This window comes from Macaca thibetana, chromosome 1, assembly GCF_024542745.1.
Source record: "Macaca thibetana thibetana isolate TM-01 chromosome 1, ASM2454274v1, whole genome shotgun sequence".
NCBI classification, from domain to species: domain Eukaryota; kingdom Metazoa; phylum Chordata; class Mammalia; order Primates; family Cercopithecidae; genus Macaca; species Macaca thibetana.
In genome coordinates, this window is record NC_065578.1 from 65846947 (window position 1) to 65866063 (window position 19117).

General features: G+C 39.2%; 1 protein-coding gene across 15 annotated transcripts in view; it reads left to right on the forward strand.

Annotated features, from left to right (window-relative positions):
* SGIP1 (SH3GL interacting endocytic adaptor 1) overlaps positions 1-19117 on the forward strand; it is a 209811-nt gene that overhangs the window by 82629 nt on the left and 108065 nt on the right. For 6 of the 15 annotated variants that reach the window (XM_050761164.1, XM_050761245.1, XM_050761476.1 and 3 more), the window contains 3 exons: positions 8239-8302; positions 14828-14852; positions 15845-15928. In XM_050761164.1, coding sequence (XP_050617121.1) covers positions 8239-8302; positions 14828-14852; positions 15845-15928 — 173 coding nt within the window. Of the gene's footprint in view, positions 1-8238; positions 8303-14827; positions 14853-15844; positions 15929-18022; positions 18095-19117 lie in introns of all 15 variants that reach the window. The other 9 variants (XM_050762279.1, XM_050761547.1, XM_050761935.1 and 6 more) reach the window with 2 other exon arrangements.

Sequence of the window (19117 nt, forward strand, 5' to 3'; positions counted from 1 at the left end):
TTGGCCTGGGTTCCTGCAGAAAATAAGTAATTCCATTACATGTGATTCACCTTTGAGTAACCCTCCAAGTTAATGAAGACTCAAGCTGAAAATTTATATTTATTACAGAAATAATCCATTTAGCAAATATTTATTGGGTCTCTTTATGTTCACTGGGCAGCATATAAAGATTTAAACTTGCAAAATACCGCCTTTGTGTGTAAGAAATGTGCAGCCTAACTTGCCTAAAAATCTCTCTCCAGTTTTTCAAACAAAAAATCACATTCCTGTTTTTTTGTTTTTAATAAGAGGATAAAATGAATTGTGATGAGTAACAAAAGCTATTCCAAAGTCATGAGGAGCCTGGACTCTGGAGTCAGGCAGAGGGTGTTTTAAAATGTGTTCTGCTATTTATCACCTGTGCGACCTGGCATCAGGTGCTTCTCATGTGCCATGATGTAGAATCAATATGACAATAGCTCCCATCTCATTAAATTGTGTTGGACTGAGATAAGAAAGTTCCTGATAAATTCCCTGAAACATCACAAGTACTCAGTACATTATGTCTATTAATTTTTTTATGATATATGTTTTGGGCTAAATTGAGTTTTTATTGTATCATTGTGCACATTTCCCACCTAAAATGTAATGAGGTCTCAGCACATCCCTCACTCTGAGTCTCTGCTCTCTGGCCGAAGGCCTGTGTATTCAGATTGGTGCATCTGGTATAGTTTGGGGCTCCTTCTCCTCCTTCCCTAATACATCTATATACACAAATAAATATCAAAAAGTTGGACACCAATGGAATGTAGATTTCAAACATCAATAAAAGTCATTAGCTTTTAAAAAAATGGTTATATAAACACCAAGCAGCTTTTAAAGAAATTGTTAAACAAACATTGATGACATGTCTTCTGTGCACTAGGTACTGCAATAATCATCGTGACCACTCTGAAAGAAGTTGCTTGACTCTGGAGCCAAACAGACCTAGCTCAACATCTTGGCCTTGTTACTCATTTGTTTAGTGACTGTGAAAGAGAAACTTACTCACTTTGAGTCTGTTTCTTAATCCAAAGACAGGGAGTTAGTAATACCTTCTCAGGTTGTTGAAAGAATTGGTCTGCTTTAAAGTGTTTGGCACAGTGTCTGGCACATGCAAGGTTCTCAGTAAACAAGAGTTGCCTTTCCCTCACCCCTAGTGATTACAGAGAGAATTAAGATTGTCTCTCCAAACCTCCTATCTTGTGAAAACACGAATCTTATATGGAAAGTACCACAGTATCTCTTAGACTCTCTATCAATGTTGCTGGAAAGCAGTCAAACTGGGTTTCAAACCCAGATCTTTGGATTCTGAGTAAGGTCACATATTTTGCTTCCTTCCACCCTGTCACCCTACTTCAGTTTTTGGAAGCATGATTTGCATGCTTCTGGGGGAGATATGTGAGGAACAGATCGCATTCCACTATTAACTGGGTTCTACATATTGATCCTAAAGCACGGTCATTGCCAACATATCTCCTCTTCTTAAAGCTCCTCTTCTTCTCCAGAGCCTAGATCACTCCTAGAGCTGGCTTTGTTCCTAGTCATTGTCTTGTCCAAGCTCTGTTTAAAAGCACAGTGAGTGATGGGAGGCAGGAGGAGCAAATGCACCCTAGGAACATGATCTCCAAAAGTGGTGCCTTTTCAACAGTTTTAAAGGCAGTACGTTTATATGGAGGTTCTAACACCACCACAAAGAGCTTTTAGAGAAAGCAATGTGCATCTAGATTATGAGGTGAGTAAGGAAGGTGGGCAAAAAAGAAGTGCTTTCTAAGACAGAACACCCTCTCCCGCAGGTTCTGCCTGCCCCAGTGTGAGAACCTGGCTTTGTCTTTGACTCTTTTCTGGTTTGTACCTGCCCCACCTCTCTTCCCACCCCAGTCCCTTTAAGTTAGCTTGGGTGGTAAGCCCATTTCTGCTAAGATGCTGTTAAGAAGGTGACCGTTCTATATTTGGCCTCTCCATGTTGTTCTGTTACTAGCAATGGAGTGGTGGGAATACAGGACAAGGAGAGAAAGGAGGAGTTATTGGCAGGACTCTCCACTTACACTTCTAGGAGACAGCATCGCGAGTTAAGGCCAGCAGTTTGGTCCTCAGTTTCTGCCTACAGAATGCAAACACTTCAGTGTCTTCTGTTAGGGACTCGGCTCCAGGAGTGTGACCTCCACTTGGCAATCTACAGAAACAGTCTTCATTTTTATGGACAAAAATATTTCAGGTGTGTTTTAAAAATAAAATAAAATAGAAATAAAACTAAACAAGCAAAAACTCTGTAGGTTCTTTGGAGTATCAGACTTTGATGTTTTACTTAAAATTAGTAATAGAGTCCAAGTTTCCTTTTTTTTAAAGCCTTCCTCTAAACAATTCTCCTTTCAGTGTAAAATTTAAAAGTGGCTCCAATTCAAAATTTGATGTTTATTTAATGAATCCCTACAATTCCTATCAGTTGTACTCAGGAGAAAAGCAAATGGATAAAGATAGTTTATTTTTTCTGCTGTACAGTTTCTTCTTCACCTGCAGGTCTGTATACTTTTAAAGTCAGGACATTCTAAGGTGCTTCATGGGCTTTTTTTTAGTTAGTTTAGGGAAGCTTCAGAAAAAAACACCAGTAAACACACTAATTTTTGTTTCAAATTAAGAGAGTTATTTTTTAAAGTTTTTTTTTAAAAATGATATTCAAACTGTTTCTGACCTGCAGTCTATCATAATGTACTAGCCGTTCTGACACTGTTATAAAAATACTACCCAAGACTGGGTAACTTATAAAGAAAGGGGGTTTAATTGACTCACAGTTCCACATGGCTGGGGAGGCCTCAGGAAACTTACAATCATGGTGGAAGGCGAAAGGGAAGCAAGGTCCATCTTACATGGCAGTAGATGGGGGGAGAGAGAGAGAGAGAGAGAGAGAGAGAGAGAGAGAGAGAGAGAGGAGGGGGAATGTGCCACACTTAAAGCATGAGCTCTCGTGAGAACTCCCTCATTAGCATGGGGGAAATTGCCCCCATGATCCAATCACCTCCCACCAGGTCCCTCCCTTGACATGTGGGGATTACAATTCCAGATGTGACTTGAGTAGGGACATAGAGCCAAACCATATCACATAAAAAATGTATTTTATATCACCATCCAATTTGGCCAAGAGTTTCATGAAACAGTATTTATGCACGTTTTTCTGTTTCATTTTAAAATAGAGGTTTTGCCCTGACAAACTGCCTTCATAAGCTTCCAATGGGGCCTTATTTGCAGTTTGAAAAGGGGATTGAGAAATAGTGCCTCTCTTTTAATACAATTGCACAAATGATTTTAAAGAATGTTCTTTTCATGCGACATGGGGAGGTGAAAATAAACAAGATGCCCACATGGATGGAGCTGCTGACTTCATGGAGTTCACCATCTAGTGGGATTAATATAATATTGTGATTTTAGGAGAACAGATCAAAGGAGCAAGCATCATGACAAAAATGCATTTGCTTATGAAAAGCTTTTTTGCAAACATCTGACACATGAGCAAGAAAAGCTGGATGTCCTGTTGTAAATTCTCATGGAAATATTACTTTCTTGATACTGAAGGTTACTATGAACAGGAATTCGTGACTGTATTGATTTCTTTACTAAATATTTGACAACTTTTTTGGCAAAACAAAACAAAAACAAAAGCAGTAACATGTGCCACAAACTTTTAAGCCAATCTGCCTTGTTTCTTTCTTTTCTTCCCCACTTATTCCCCTCCTTGTCCTCCCTTGTCACAGAATAATCAGGCTTGAACTATTCCATTTCTTTTTTATCATGGTAAAATACAAACAAAATAAAATTTTCCATTTTGACCATTTTAGAGTGTAAATCTCAGTGGCATTTAGTACATTCTCAATGTCGTGCAACATAACCACCATCAAGTTCCAGAACTTTATATCACCCCAAGAGGAAACCCGTACTCATTAAGCAGCCACTCCCCTTTCCCCGTTCACTCAGCCTCTCTCAACCTCCAATCTGCTTTCTGTATTAATCAATTTGCCTACTCTGGAAATTTCATATAAATGAAATAATGTAATATGTGGCTCTTTGCATTTGACTCCCTTCATTTAGCATAGTATTTTCAAGGTTCATTCATATTGTAGCCTGTATCAGTACTTTATTCCTTTTTATGGCTGAATAGTATTCCATTGCATGGCTAGGCCACATTTTGCTTATTCATTTATCTGTTGATGGAGAGCTATTTCATTTTAAAAGGAATTTCATTCACAAGATAATTAGAAACTAAATGATTGGGCATATCTTTACATCTTTTATTACATATGTATTATAAGCAGAGTCTGAGGTTTTTGAAGAAATCTGGTGTCTCTGTAGGAGCCTGAGTATGAGAAGTACTCTGTATTCAGAAGTTCATGAGATTGTGCTGGGTCTCACCTATAAATTCAGGATTTTTCTGCATACATATGATGAATGAAACCACATTGGTGGATGAAATCACGCTCAGAAAAGGATGTAGAAGTGCCTAGGACAAAGCCCTGAATAACCCCAACATTCTGGGGAGTACTGGAGTAAGAGTAGCCTCCTGTTTCCTCACTGGGGATGAAGATAATAAAACTTAACTTAGGCAAACTCTCAGACTCACTACTTTAGGGAAAAATACCACCTACTTTTTCACAAAGTTTGTAAGAGATTTAAATGAGGCAACATATGCAACCAGTGCCTGGGCAATAGGCAGGACCTCAGCAGTGGTAGCTGGTAGTATTCTAATGACAAAACTTCTTCCCATTCTGTATTTTTGACACTATCACTATTATCTATTTCTACGTATATTGCTTTATTTATCTTATCTGGTAAGATATTGATGGCATTTGTCTGGTAACATTATAACCGGGCTGCCTAGTTTGAAATAAGTTTTCAACCTTTTAAAAATCCATTTATACTTAATTTGTGTGTGTGTGTGTGTGTGTGTGTCTGTGGTTGTTTCCCACAACACCAAAAGAAGCTAAAGAAATCTGAATTCGGTGGAGAAGTTAGGGGCACAGGACAGACACACAGTGTGGCTGATGAATTACAGCAGTTTTGGATTCACATAGGAAACTGTTCTCAATTCCATAGCTTGGGAGAGAACCATTCTAACCCCGGATTATCAAGACAGTAAAATTCTTTCCCTTTAGATGACTTTGTTTTGATGTTGGCAAGAGAAAAGTCATTGCATTTCTTAAAGGACACTTAGTTTTTGCCCTCCCATTTTTGGTAAAAAAATAATTGATAAAAAATTTATGCTCCACCCTAGAGGTAATTATACTGTAATTGTAACTACCTGAAGTGGAGAATCATTAGATATAGTGTTTTTAAAACTTATCAGATTATTGAACATAGTGTCTTAAATTTGTTATTCCTGTAAGATCCTTGACTATTGTTGCTCTCTGTTGAAGAGTTTCAGTATTTTTTGATGAATTCTCAAAAGACATGAGCACACCTCTCTTCACTCAATTTTAACGCAGTTGTTGCGATTGTTTTCTCCTTGGATCTTCTAAAAGATTCATTAAGGTATGAAAAACTGACTTTCATAACTTCATTTGCTTTAGTCTTTCAGTTTCCTTCATATTTTTTGTAAACTTCTTAAACCTTTCCACTTTTGAAGAAGTAAAATATTTTCAACCTTTTTTTTTTTTTTTTTTTTTTTGAGATTAAGTCTCACTCTGTCACCCAGGCTGGAGTGCAATGGCATGATCTTGGCTCACTGCAACCTCTGCCTCCCAGGTTCAAGCAATTCTCCCACCTCAGCCTCCAAAGTAGCTGGGACTACAGGTGTGTGCTCCCACACCAGGTTAATTTTTTGTGTTTTTAGTAGAGACGGGGTTTCACCATGTTGGCCAGGCTGGTCTCGAACTCCTGACCTCAAGTGATTCACCCGCCTCAGCCTCCCAAAGGGCTGGGATTACAAGCATGAGCCACTGAGCCTGGCCCAACATTTTTTTCTTATTCAACAATTTGATTAGGGCATTTTTTTCTAGAATTTCACATCTTTGGTGTATTCCTATTTACATTCTATGTATAAGTGTATTTCATGTGTTAAAAACATGATTTCCAGTGAAAGTAAAGCTACAGATATAGGCATGGCATTTTGTGAAGATGTGCAGATTCTTTCGTCTCTTATCATTGGCTGATTTGTTATAGGCTGAGAGGCTGAAACATAAAGGTAATGTAACTTATATTAAGCTATGCAATTAGAACTGATGCTGGGAATGGACTCTCTGCCTCCTGGATCCTGATTCGGTGCATTTTTTTTTCACTGGGAAGTGGACAACTCATGATGTTCATGACCTAGTTCATGTTGGCTATTGTCCAAACTTGGTGGTCAAAACCAGCACAGGGTCTATGGAAAACTACTATTTCCCGTTCTGTTACCAATTTAATACAAAGAGTACTGGAATGTGTGTATATTTTCTGATATATTTGGTAAGGCATGCTATTTTTTATCTCATAGGTCAAGTTACAGGAAATAACACACTTGAAACCCTGAGATGATAATAGCATTGGTTTTATAGTCCTGTAAAAACCAGTGGTGATTGCTGAATATGGCATTCATTGTGAGCTCAAAGCTAAATCAGAAGCAAAGAAAAGCCAATTAGGAGACTTGAAACCCAAGGAAAATTGTAGGGATAGACTGATGATTATGTAACTATGATACTTTGTCCTTATAAGGGAATAAGACATTTAGAGGTGAGAAAGAAATTTTTAATAAACAAAATAAAAAATAAAAGGGGAGAAGATGTTTCTAAATATTATGGGTGGGTAGTTTTAAATATCAATATGTTTTCCTATAAACTCATCATGTGGTAAGTAACGGAAAATAGTTTTATGTGGGAGGAGTTTTTAAAAAAGTGACATTTTAAAGACCTAAATGTCTTAAATGGATGACTATTAAAATACAAAATTAGACGGAACAGAGACATTTTGAAGATTGTATTTGAGTAGTATCCTAAGAGGCAGATAATGAATGACTCAGATAATCTGAGTGGTTTGGGCTGACTCACATGTTTTGGAAAAACGTATCATCAACTCACTGATTCTGTCATTGTTTTTCCCTTTGTTCCACCTGGCAGTACCAAACAAATCTGAAATATCAGTGACTCTCTCAGCTCCAATTTCTCAAGAAGACTTTCCAAACCACCAATAACAAGTCTAAGGTTTGAATACATAAACATTTAATTTATTTGAATAATACTCACTAACAGACGCAGAAGGCATGTCTGTAACTATGGATCATGTAGGGGGTGGGAAACCCAAACAGCTTTGACAGGATGAGTAGAAAAGAACCAAGACTGTACTTGGCTTGTCAGGATGGAAGAAAAGGGCTTTCTTAGCTAGTGCTGCTTGAATGGTGCTTCCTGGAAGACATTTTAAATCACAAATATTATCTGGACTTAAAAATGAGGGAGCCTTGGCCTTTGTTCAAGAAAGGATCACAGTCTACTAGGGAAACTGACACAGAAACTAATAGGTGATACCATTTGATATATCCTACATATAAGAGCAACATTTTGGGGGGGAACACAGAATAATCAGTGTCTTACGCCTCCAGGATTAAGAGGCCCTACAGAAGGAGTGGCATTTGTCCTGGGCCTTAAAGGATGAAGTGAAATTCTAAATGTCCACAAAATAGGGAAAGCATTTCAATCACAAGTAAGGACCACACAAGAAAGAAAGAAATACAGGAGTGCAAATTTTGGGGTGTGTTCAGAGAATGGTTCATAATTCAGTGCAGCCACAGACTGGAGAAGGTAGTAAAAGATAAGATGGGAATACGGGACACAGAGATGTGTCAGATCTGTGCAGTTCTCTTGGCATGGGTCACATGATCTCTGTCTTGGCATTATCCCAGTCTAAAGAATATGTCTAACCTGAAAATGGCTATTCTTCTAAATCTGTGATTTGACTTCTTGGCAGAACCCCAATATGGGTGATGAATAACAGTAGTCTAAGAAAATCTTACAATCTTTTCTATACCCATGCATCCTTGTGTTGCTTATAGTGCTAAGAACTTATGGTGTGAAGTCCTTGATAGATAACTATTGAAAAATGTATTAATGAGTCATATGAATATGCAAACACACATACCTATACATACAACTTCAGAAACTTCATTGCTTTCTAAACATTCAAGTCTAACTGGTGTGTTACAACTTTCAAAATATGTTCACTTGAATGTTGCTGAGTTTTTGATCCTTTGCTGTTTTCCCACAGGATTGAAAAAACGTACAAGGAAGGCCTTTGGAATACGGAAGAAAGAAAAGGACACTGATTCTACGTATGTACTTTAGGAGTTTGCCTCCTCGAAGAAGCTATTTGCATAAGAGATGCTCTTGTCACAGTCAATATAAGATTGCCACACAGTTTTCTCAGATATTGTGTACTATTTGCTTTCCCCATTTCTGAGTAAATTGTAATTATTCAATATAAACAGTTCTTAGATTTATGCTAAAAAGGTAAAAATTTTTCATCACATGTTCAGTTTTTAATCATGTGTTTCTTTCTTTTCTTTTTAAATCATTACACTTCCCAGCAGTCTCAGGAGGCAGAAAATGTGACTGTTAATTTTATGAAGGATAAAAAGAATTCATTTCCACATATAGAGTTGAGCCTATGATCTGAACTAAGGAAATAACAAAACACCTGTTTGGATAGATTAGACCTAGCCAGAAACAGAAATGTAGACTACATAACATCTCAAAGCTCTTACTTGAGATGCCAAGATTTTGTACAAGCCGAATTGTAAATCAACCAACAGAATTCAGGAATGATGGGATATTTAGCAGTGAATAAGAAACAAAAGCCAGAAACAACTGTGGGGATGCTTTTACATATTTAAGTGATCATATCCAAGATAATTAGTTGCCCACAGACACTGATAGACCCTGAAAATGTCCAATGACATAACAGTTTCATTCCACTAACTTCCTTCCACGTATTTGACCATCTTGAATTCTCCTGCAGAAGTATTTGGCTCTGACACAAAATCTCAGTAGACTTTTGGAGCCAAGCAGGTAACTTATATACGTGAAGTCCACTGGCCAGGAACTTGAGACTCCATCCCACGACCAGTATAGGGAGAGCACAGCTGCAGATGGTTGTGACCAGGTAGAAATGCAGATCTGATGTAGTTTGCTGTACATCAGAATTGAACCCATTATACCCCTCATTTGGCTAGAATCTCTGAAAGAAAGTTAGAAAAAGGGAACAGCAATAGTTGTATGGGCATAGGTGAAAATGAAGAAAGCCACATTTATTCTCGCCTTTAGCTTTTCATTCTGTATATTTTTATCATGCATAAATTTTATCACAAGATCCTGAGTATTTCCCTGAGCCTTTGTCCTTTAAGAATTTATGATTCATGAGACAAAATATCTACTACACAAATTAAAGTATTGTTTATACAACTAATGAGGTAACATATTTGAAATGACTCATATGGTACCTAATACTTAGTAAATGCTCAGCAAATGGCAGCTACTGGTACTCTTATTATTACTGACACAAATTAATATGTGTAAGTTCCTTACAAGCAACTAAGATGGGATTTCATGGGAATTTGAGGGTGAAAAATCTCATATTTGGATTGATGATCAGTGATGCTTCAGGGTAGGGGAGGAGACTTGAGTTTGGCCTTCAAGAAGATGAGGATGTGTATTTCATGCAAAGGGAACAACAAAAGCAAAAGCAGAAAGGTAGAAAAGTCCACTAGGCATTTATTGACATGACAAATGGGGCAGTTTGTCTACTTTGGAGTTACAGGTAAAGGTGATAATGGAAGGCAAGGCTGGAAAGGAGACCAGGACCAGATAGGAAGGGCCTTAAGTACCAGGCTGAGGTGTGTGGGCTACTTCCATAGGCAGTGGGCCACCTTGAAACCTTGAAAGTTTTTTAAGCCAAAGAGTGTAAAGGATTGGGGGGACGAAGTTATTTTTTGTCTAGATGCCAAATATTAAGTTCTTATATTTTCTTTTTTCATTTTCTTTTGTAACTATTTATTTCATGGATACTACATTTACTGTTGTCCTGCAAATTTTTCTAAATAACTAAGTTAGGAATATTTTTCTGAGGATTATATAAATTACATTGTTTCTTAAGAAGTTTGCCATTTTCTAATCATTAACCACCCAGAATATGTGCTGATGCCTTCACTAGATCAGAAGACCTGAGCTGTAGTCCCAGCACGGCCCAAACTCCATGGCTTTGGGAATTACCCTTTACTTTGCTGGGCCTCATTTTCCACACCTGTAAACAACAACAAAGAAATTTACACTAAATGGAATCGAATTTCCCTAAAGGGCCAGACACTATGTGAGTCATATAAGGGAAGGCATTATAGGATTCGTAGTGCCAGGTGTTGTGTGGGACACTATTCGATGGATCTCAGGAGAACATCGTTAACAGAAACTAAATCCATTTCTGAAGGAAGACAATGTCTGTAACTGACCAAACCGGAGATTTCTGGCATGCGAGGAAAGTTAAAAAGGAAAAAGCTTTCTTGAGAGAGAAGAGGTTGAACAATCTCTCCAGGGCAGGCTGCACTAATTTACATGTAGCCAAAGCACTACTCTTCCATCACCATTTCTGAAGTTATTAAAATAACTGAGTTATTCCTCGCAGCTATGGGTAGAGGCCAAATATCTCTCTGAGGTACTCTAATAAGACATTTGTTTAAAGAATCCCAAGTATCCTTCGTTAACTTCTTGTCATTTGAGAGTCCCAAATTACTTATGTGATAGCAAAATAGCTGAAGCTGGTTCCACCATCAGTAATGGTCAAAGAACAAGCTGTTTAGTATGTTTAGTATAAGCCTTTGCTTTTCATGAACTCCCTAATGCTTTCATGAACTCTGTAATTTGATCACATATCATTCTCGGAAAAGAAATCATAAATGCAAAGGGGTTGGGAAAGCGCTCTAGCAATTTGCTGTCCCTTCAGCTTTAGTAAATGCTTATGTTTGTCTGTGATCATTGAAACCTTGTTGATGCAAACTGTTTTTCAGGGCTGCTACAACTCACTATGGGTTGCTCAGCAACCTGCTAGGGTAGACACCAGAACCAACTTCAGCTGATTGAACCTCCTTAGATGTACAGTGGGCTTATGACCAGAGTTTCCTGATTTGATCATCATTGCAGCAGCTGGTAGGGGAAGGGAGAGAGCTTGTGCTAAGTGGCAGGCCCTGTGCAGGGCATATGTTGCGCTGATATCCTTTTTAGTCTTCCTAGTAATTAAATAACAGCAGCAATACGTCAATTTTAAAGAGAAATATCAGTGCCAAAGGAGGTTAAGTAATTTTCTGAAGGCTACTCAGAAACTAAGACTTGGAGCCCATATTCTAGTCTAAAATCCAGTGTCTGTGCTTTCATCACCAAAAAGAAAAAATATCAATGGGTAGAACTAAAACCCAGACAAATAGGAGAGTTAAAAAAAAAAAAAAGACAGTAGTTACAAAAGGCAACTGAAACTTTAAAAAATAGATCCCAAAAGTCCATGGTAGATGATTCTTTTTAAAATAGAAGTCAGCAAATACAATAAGTCTGCCATGAAAAAGAAAAAAATTATTTTAAAATACAATATAAAACCTCAGGGGGTTAGAAAGTGAAATTAGAACACATGCCCAACTGTCTGAGGCTGCTAAAATCTCTTCACTCCCTATCCTGGGTTATAGTGTATAAAAATTATTATTCTAGAAAACATTTAATGAGCATTTACTATGTTCTAGGGACTGTTTCAGGTTCTTCTCTTTTGTTAGTCCACTGAATCCTCTAATAGCCCTATGGGGTATATACTGTTATGCTGGCTATTTTATAGATAAAGAAACCAAGAAAAAAAGGGGTGAAGTAATTTGCCCAAGCTTCTGCAGCTAGGAAATTGACACTGGTTGTTCCCAGGCAGTCTGGCACTGGAGCCGGTGCCCTTAGCCACCATGCTCACTGACTGCATTGGACACATGAGCCACATTTCCATTAGTAGAGAAGACGAAGGATCAGAATAGGACTCCAGTGCCACTATGTACAATCACAGTTTCTCTGATTAAAAATTGTGAAAGACCATCCCAACAGCTGAAATAAGTATGAGGTCAAGTGCCTCCCCTTTAAGATCCCCTACTGACAGGACCTTGTACCTGGATCCACAGTGGGCAACACCACAGCCAGGCCAATCTCCGAGCTTTTGCCGCATCTATTGCTTGCAGTTCCCAAAGGCATCCCCACATGGATCAGTGCCTCTGAACACATCCTACCCAAAAGTTGATGCAATCACCTCTCTCCCAGCTCCATTAGTAAGGTTGGAGTCCTAGTAAGAAATACTCATATATAGAGACCTTAAGTCCTAGTAAGTTGAAGTCCTAATAAGAAATACTCAGTATATTGGCCAGGCACCATGGCTCACACCTGTAATTCCAGTACTTTGGAAAGCTGAGGTAGGTGGATTATCTGAGGTCAGGAGTTCGAGACCAACCTAGTCAACATGGTGAAACCGCTTCTCTACTAAAAATAAAAATTAGCTGGGCGTAGTGACGCATGCCTATAATCTCAGCTACTTGGAAGGCTGAGCCAGGAGAATCACTTGAACCTGGGAGGCAGACATCACAATGAGCTGAGATTGTGCCATTACACACCAGCCTGGGTGACAAGAGCAAAACTCCATCTCGAAAGAGAGAGGAAGGAAGGAAGGAAGGAAGGAAGGAAGGAAGGAAGGAAGGAAGGAAGGAAGGAAGGAAGGAAGGAAGGAAATAAGGAAGGAAGGGAGGGAGGGAGGAAGGGAGGGAGGGAGGAAGGGAGAGAGAGAGGGAGAAAAAAAGAAAGAAAGAAAGAAAAGAAAAAAAAGAAAGAATGAAAGAAAGGGAGAGAGAAAGAAAGAAAGAAAGAAAAAGAAAAAGAAAGAAAGAAAGAAAGAAAAGAAAGAAAGAAAGAAAGAAAGAAAGAAAGAAAGAAAGAAAGAAAGAAAGAAAGAAAGAGAGAGACAGGCAGACTAAGTATATAGATATAAAAAAGAGAATTGGCTTTGATGAGTATGAATTGGTACCTATTCTCAGTGCTCTCCTACTAGCCTGGGCTTACTATGACCATGATAACCTACTGGATTTACTCACCTGTTTCATTCTCTCTGTGATGAATATGTTTTCATTATTTTTATCCTTTGGTCCTAACCAATCGCCTGGCTCATTACAAGTACTTTTGTCAGCTAAGATTCTTCCTATCGCTCTATTTTAAATAGAATTTTTTCAAACTGGTTAATTTCCACATCCAAGTAATGTCCAAAAGTCTCAAGATTTCTGTCCATTCCCATGGTCTTTCAATATTAGGATGTTCTCTGTTTCTTGCCCCTCTATCACTGATTCACCTTTGCATCTCTGTGGACACAGAACTCACTAGTTATGAAAAATATGCACTCTGTCAAGTGTATTATAATCCAAGTAGAATATTCCGCTAATTTTGAAGGGATGTTGGTGGGGAAAGGGAATCACACCTTGGAGTCTAGATGGCATCCCACCAACTCTCTGCATTGCTCTCTCTCTCTCTCTCTCTCTTTTCTCACTGGCTCCCTGCCATTAAGCAATAATTCTCTTACCTGATTGCACCTTCTGAAGAATGATTCCAACCCCACACCAAACTCCTCAAGATATCACAGTTCACCTTAAGCACTTATTAAGGTTTTCTTCCAAATAATGCAGGTCCCTTTCCAAGCGTAATAAGTATCCCTGTATTTTTTGCCTCTTAAAAACTGAATTAAAATGGGAAGTTACAAAATTACAGTGGCTACCTTCTAGTTTCTCCGTCTGCTCCTCTAATCCAGTTTTCCAAAATACCCCTAATACTTTAAAGTCCAGTGTGGCTGCAAGTGGGCAGTTTCGTGTTTCTAGTGAAGAGATATCTTGGAAGAGAAAAGGAATTATAAGCAACTCACAGTTTTGAATACCATGTGTCAGGAACTGTTGTAAGTTCTCTCTATATTACCTTATTTAAACTGGCTTAGAGAGGTTAAGTGTTCAAGGTCACAGAGCTATTTGGACACCCAGCTTCATCTTACTCAAAAGCCCTTGCTCTTGACTACTGCAGCATGGTGCCACCATAGAATAGCTGCCCTGGGCTTTAGTCATCAGAAGGAGCCATTTAGCAAAATGTTGTTCTCCATTTCCTGCTCTTCTATAATGGAAGGAGAAGTAAACATAGAAATACAGAGGAAAGTACCAATTCTCAAAATAAAGTTGAAAAATACCACAGAAGCTTTCTCATGTAGGAGGCAATTCAGGACCATTCACAGAAGCAAAGATATAAGGGCTGGGGTCAGTGATTCTCTCCTGCAATCCCAGCTTCTCAGGAGGCTGGCGCAGAGGTTCACTGGAGCCCAGCAGTTCAAGGCTGTAGTATGCTTTTGATTGTGCCTGTGAATAGCCACTGCACTCCAGCCTGGGCAACATAGCAAGACCCCATCTCTTAAAAATACACAGGTGAGACAGCACATTGGTTTACTTGCCTCATGATAGTTTTAAATGGAGCCAGCTAGAGTGGAGTCTCTTTAATAAACTCTCCTCTCAAAAATGAACCAAGGCACTACCCTACCCACTTGTGGCTTTGGGCTCCAACTTTTTAATGAGAATTTCCTTCCCACATACACATACCCCACACTTAAATATCACTCAACCAATTTGTTTTGATTTAGTTTTCATTAGCCAGGTTTACCAGGGCAGGAATGCTGGGGAAGGGGAGGGTAGTGGTTAATGGTTCTTACTGCTGTACTGTAGTCTATGTGGCAAGAATGATTCCTTAGCATAATAGCTATCAATTTCTTTTTGTTACAGAGGTTCACCAGATAGAGATGGAATTGTAAGTATTTAAATAACCATTTTTACTGAGTTTGTGTCAATATATGCTGTGTTTAAATTTCTCAAAGCCCCATTTTTTTTTTCCTGTATGGAAAAAAATACCTTGAATGACTTTTTAGACCTCTTACTATTGTAATTTTCTATATTAATTGCATGGGACATAAATGTAGTCTTGGTCAAGCTAGATTTATTTATGGCATTTACCTAAAACCCTGCCCCAGAGCAGGCAGGCCAACAGATGGTGGGTCGCAAGCCAGACAGTTCATGCAGGGGCTGCTCCCATCAACTGTTATTTCATTTCCAATTTAATGATGCAAAAGTTCATTATGGGAGAATGTTTTTCTCCGACAGAGGCCACAAAGTTGTAATGAAGCTGAGATCCAAGAAAATTGAAAGAAGCTTTTCCCCTTTAGTAGTTGTGCTGCAGATACATTTTCTATATTAAATTCAAAAGTAGGAGATGGTCTTGAAAACCACTTAAGCCCGAATTTACAGTCTGAAAGAGGAAAAAGTGTCCACTGGGTTTAGATCTAACAGTTAGCTGTGACTCCTTGCTGGCCGCCAGAATTCTTGCTTTTTAAAGAAGTCCGTGGTGCATGGGCTTAGATTTATCCGAGTTGCGCTTATGGGAGTCTGCACCGACTCCTAAAATGACTTCCTTCAAATCTAAATCAGATGCCTATTCAGAAGGTTCAAAAGAACAGCTGTTACTGAAAAAAAAAAAGAAATGGACTTACATTAGGCTCATTGGGCTGGAGTGGGAACTAAAATAAACCTGATGGTTAAAAAATTTCTTAAATCACCCTTCACAATATTATACCTAAACTGGGGTGTTAATTGCAGCTATAGCAGGAATTTTTCTTCCACACTTGACTCAAGGTTCTTAGCTTTGGGGTGCCTTTTGCTTTCGTGTGGTTCTCACCATGAAATGTTAAGAAAATAGACTGAAATTGATCAGACATTGGGTAACACTATAATCAAGGCTCTATTCAGCAGGGGAAAAAAAAGACCCAGAAGACTCAGCTTCTCCTCACCTCTTGCTTCTGGCTCAGAGCCCTCTCGTTAACTCTGTCTCAGGTACTCTCTGCTTCTGTGTCTCTTCTTTGCTTCTGGCTTGGTCCCCTCCCTGGGTTCTCTGGTCCCCTCTGACCTTTGCAAACTCTGTTAGCTACTCTGCTTCCTATCCTCGCTGCTCCCAGACTGGATTGCTGTTTCTTGCTTCTCTACCTGTGCCACTCTCAGTCTTGTCCTCATTTTCTTTCTCCGAACCCCTGCTCATTGTCTCTAAGGCCCCTTGCTGCCTCACTATTCTCTGTGTTCTGAACAGCACCAGTTTAAATCTCTGGTAGAATGTGCACCCTGGTACCTGGTACAGCAGCTGACACGTGGCAGGCAATGATGAGTATGTGCTGCATTAATGAACCCAGCAGTCATTCTGGGGATGCATCCCCCCAGGGCAGGGCTTCATGCCTGAGTTCCCCAAGTCCTTCACCATTCCAAATCATATGAAGTTCTTTATTAGCAGTCGTGCCCACTTGGTTACTTAATTAGAAATGCCATAAATATCACTGATCGTGATTATTAGGAAAGATAAATTAGTTAATTTTGACTTCTTAGAAAATAACACAGACCTGTTCCGGAAAAGGCTACATTCAAAATAAATGCACTTCCTCAGAAACAGGCTTTATAGGTAATTGGACATTATTAGCCAGCTGCTGGTTTTACTATTTAGAAATGTTCTCAGGCCGGGCGCGGTGGCTCACGCCTGTAATCCCAGCACTTTGGGAGGCCGAGACGGGCGGATCACGAGGTCAGGAGATCGAGACCATCCTGACTAACACGGTGAAACCCCGTCTCTACTAAAAATACAAAAATTAGCCGGGCGCGGTGGCGGGCGCCTGTAGTCCCAGCTACTCGGGAGGCTGAGGCAGGAGAATGGCGGGAACCCGGGAAGGCGGAGCTTGCAGTGAGTGGAGATCGCGCCACTGCACTCCAGTCTGGGCGACGGAGCGAGACTCCGTCTCAAAAAAAAAAAAAAAAAAAAAAAAGAAATGTTCTCCAAGCTTTCCACGTTTACTATGGTCACTGAATCTTAGAAACCAGTGCTATCTGAGTTTCTATCTGCATTCAGTTCTCAGAGATACCAACCTGATTTTCCTTCAAACTCAGACTGATTTCTTCAGCCCTTGTTTCTATAGACCCAGTCCACTTTTGCTTAACTGATATAGCTTTCAAATTATTGCCTTTTGAATGTCAAGTGTTGAAATGTGTGGTTTCATTAATGTAGTTCCACAAACTACAGGTGGTGGTGCACCTACCTAATGTTGATAAACTACTTGGTGAACATAAACTTTAATGTACTGTTGTTTATTTAATGCCAGTTTCTCAAAATTCAACGAAGCTCATCTCTGGTGACAATGCTTCTGAGGTTTAACCTATAGAGGCTTCGTGGCAGGGCTGCATGCATGAAGGTGGGCCTTGCTCCCCACTGGCTGAATGTACCCGTCACTGGCAGAGCTGTCTGTCATGGTGTCCAAGTGTGACGATGCATCCTAACCTAGACACAAACTCTAATTTGTGCAGGGCAAACTAACTTTTTTCTAAGCAGTTCCAGTTTCCCTCCACACATAAACTTGGAGCATCAGGGTCATAGCCCTTGCTGTGCAAAGGTCATTTTTTATCACCCTGAACAGGTGTGCAGGAAAGGGCACAGATTTGGAGCTGTCAGCTGTGTGTGCTGTATGTATTGGTGACCCGCAGGAAGGCTTTGATCCAGGCTAAACTGAACTTTTCCCACTTAGGTTAGAAATACAAACATTTTTATTCCGTCTCTTCTTGTGTGTCCTTGTGCCTGTTCTCTACGTGTAAATTAAATGCTGGCTGTATAAGAAATAGATCCACATGGTCCCTAGTGCCTGGGACACATCTTCTTCCTCCTCCCTTCTTCTCTTGGCCTAACCAAGCTGGCCTGCTGAATAGAGCCTCATTATGGGCCCCAAAGTCCACTCTTTGCTTAAGGAACCCTGCCAAGATTGGTAGGCCGTATGATTTGGCCTAGAGATGGTTTCTTCTATGGTATGTTTGCTGACTCCATGTAATTCTTTATATGTGTCTTGAAGAACAAGCAGATCTTTTAACCACTTTTTTCTACATGAAAACAATCAATTCCAGCAGCCCAGCCCACACGAACCACCCTACAATAGCAAAGCAGAGTGTGCGCGTGAAGGAGGAAAAAAAGTTTCGGTAAGGAAACAGATTTTAGTTTAAAATTTCCAAAGGGTTATTAAAAACAGTGAGTAAAATCCCAATTTAAAATTTGGAAAACACAGTAGTTTTCATTTACTCCATTTAAGAAAACTCTTAGGTATTTCCAAATTACTTCTTGAATATCTGGGGCCAATTTTTAAATTAACCATACAGACTTTATGGACTGACATCTGAATGTACTTTTAAAGAGTAATCACACATAAAAGATGTGTGTTTCCTGTTTCATCGACAAAGGACAGGAATTCAAATCTTAAAAAGAATCTACTATCTACAAAGAAGCCTTTGGCTATAATGGAAATATCACCACATAAACTGGGTAGTCATTTCTTAGGATGAGCACTATCTCAATAACATCAGGAATTTGGCAGAAACTTGATCTGTAGGAACCAGTGTATTTGACCAAAGAACATGGAGTCAGGGATGCAGACCCTAGCCCAAACTCTGTGGTACCTATAGCTGTATTGTACATTATGGTAGCCACATGTGACTATTTAATTAAAATTCAGTTCCTCGGTTGCACTTGACACATTTCAAGTACTCCATAGCCACTTGTGGCTAGTGGCTGCCATCATGGATAGCACACAGGTAGAACATTGCCCTCTTCAGAGATATTTCTATTGGGCAGTGCTGTTCTATAGAATTAATTACAAAGTGAGTCAAGTCTACCTCAGTGGAGAAAAGATAATATTTAGGCAGTATATCATGTACCTTTAACATGCCCCACCCAAGGATCATTACCTGGCCATGAACTGACCTTGAAAACCAGAGGCATTCCCAATGGAAATTGAGAACTTTGATGAGTGTATGATTGAACATAACTGTCACTATATTTATCTATTTAGCCCATCATATTATATAAAAACAGATAATATATGCTAACCAAAGTAAAATACCTATGAAGACATGATTAGCATCACTGTGAGCCTCAATTATCTTTAAATAATAGTCATATTCAAGTTATAAAAGTTACTTATGCTAAAGGTAGGATTTTTGAATTTT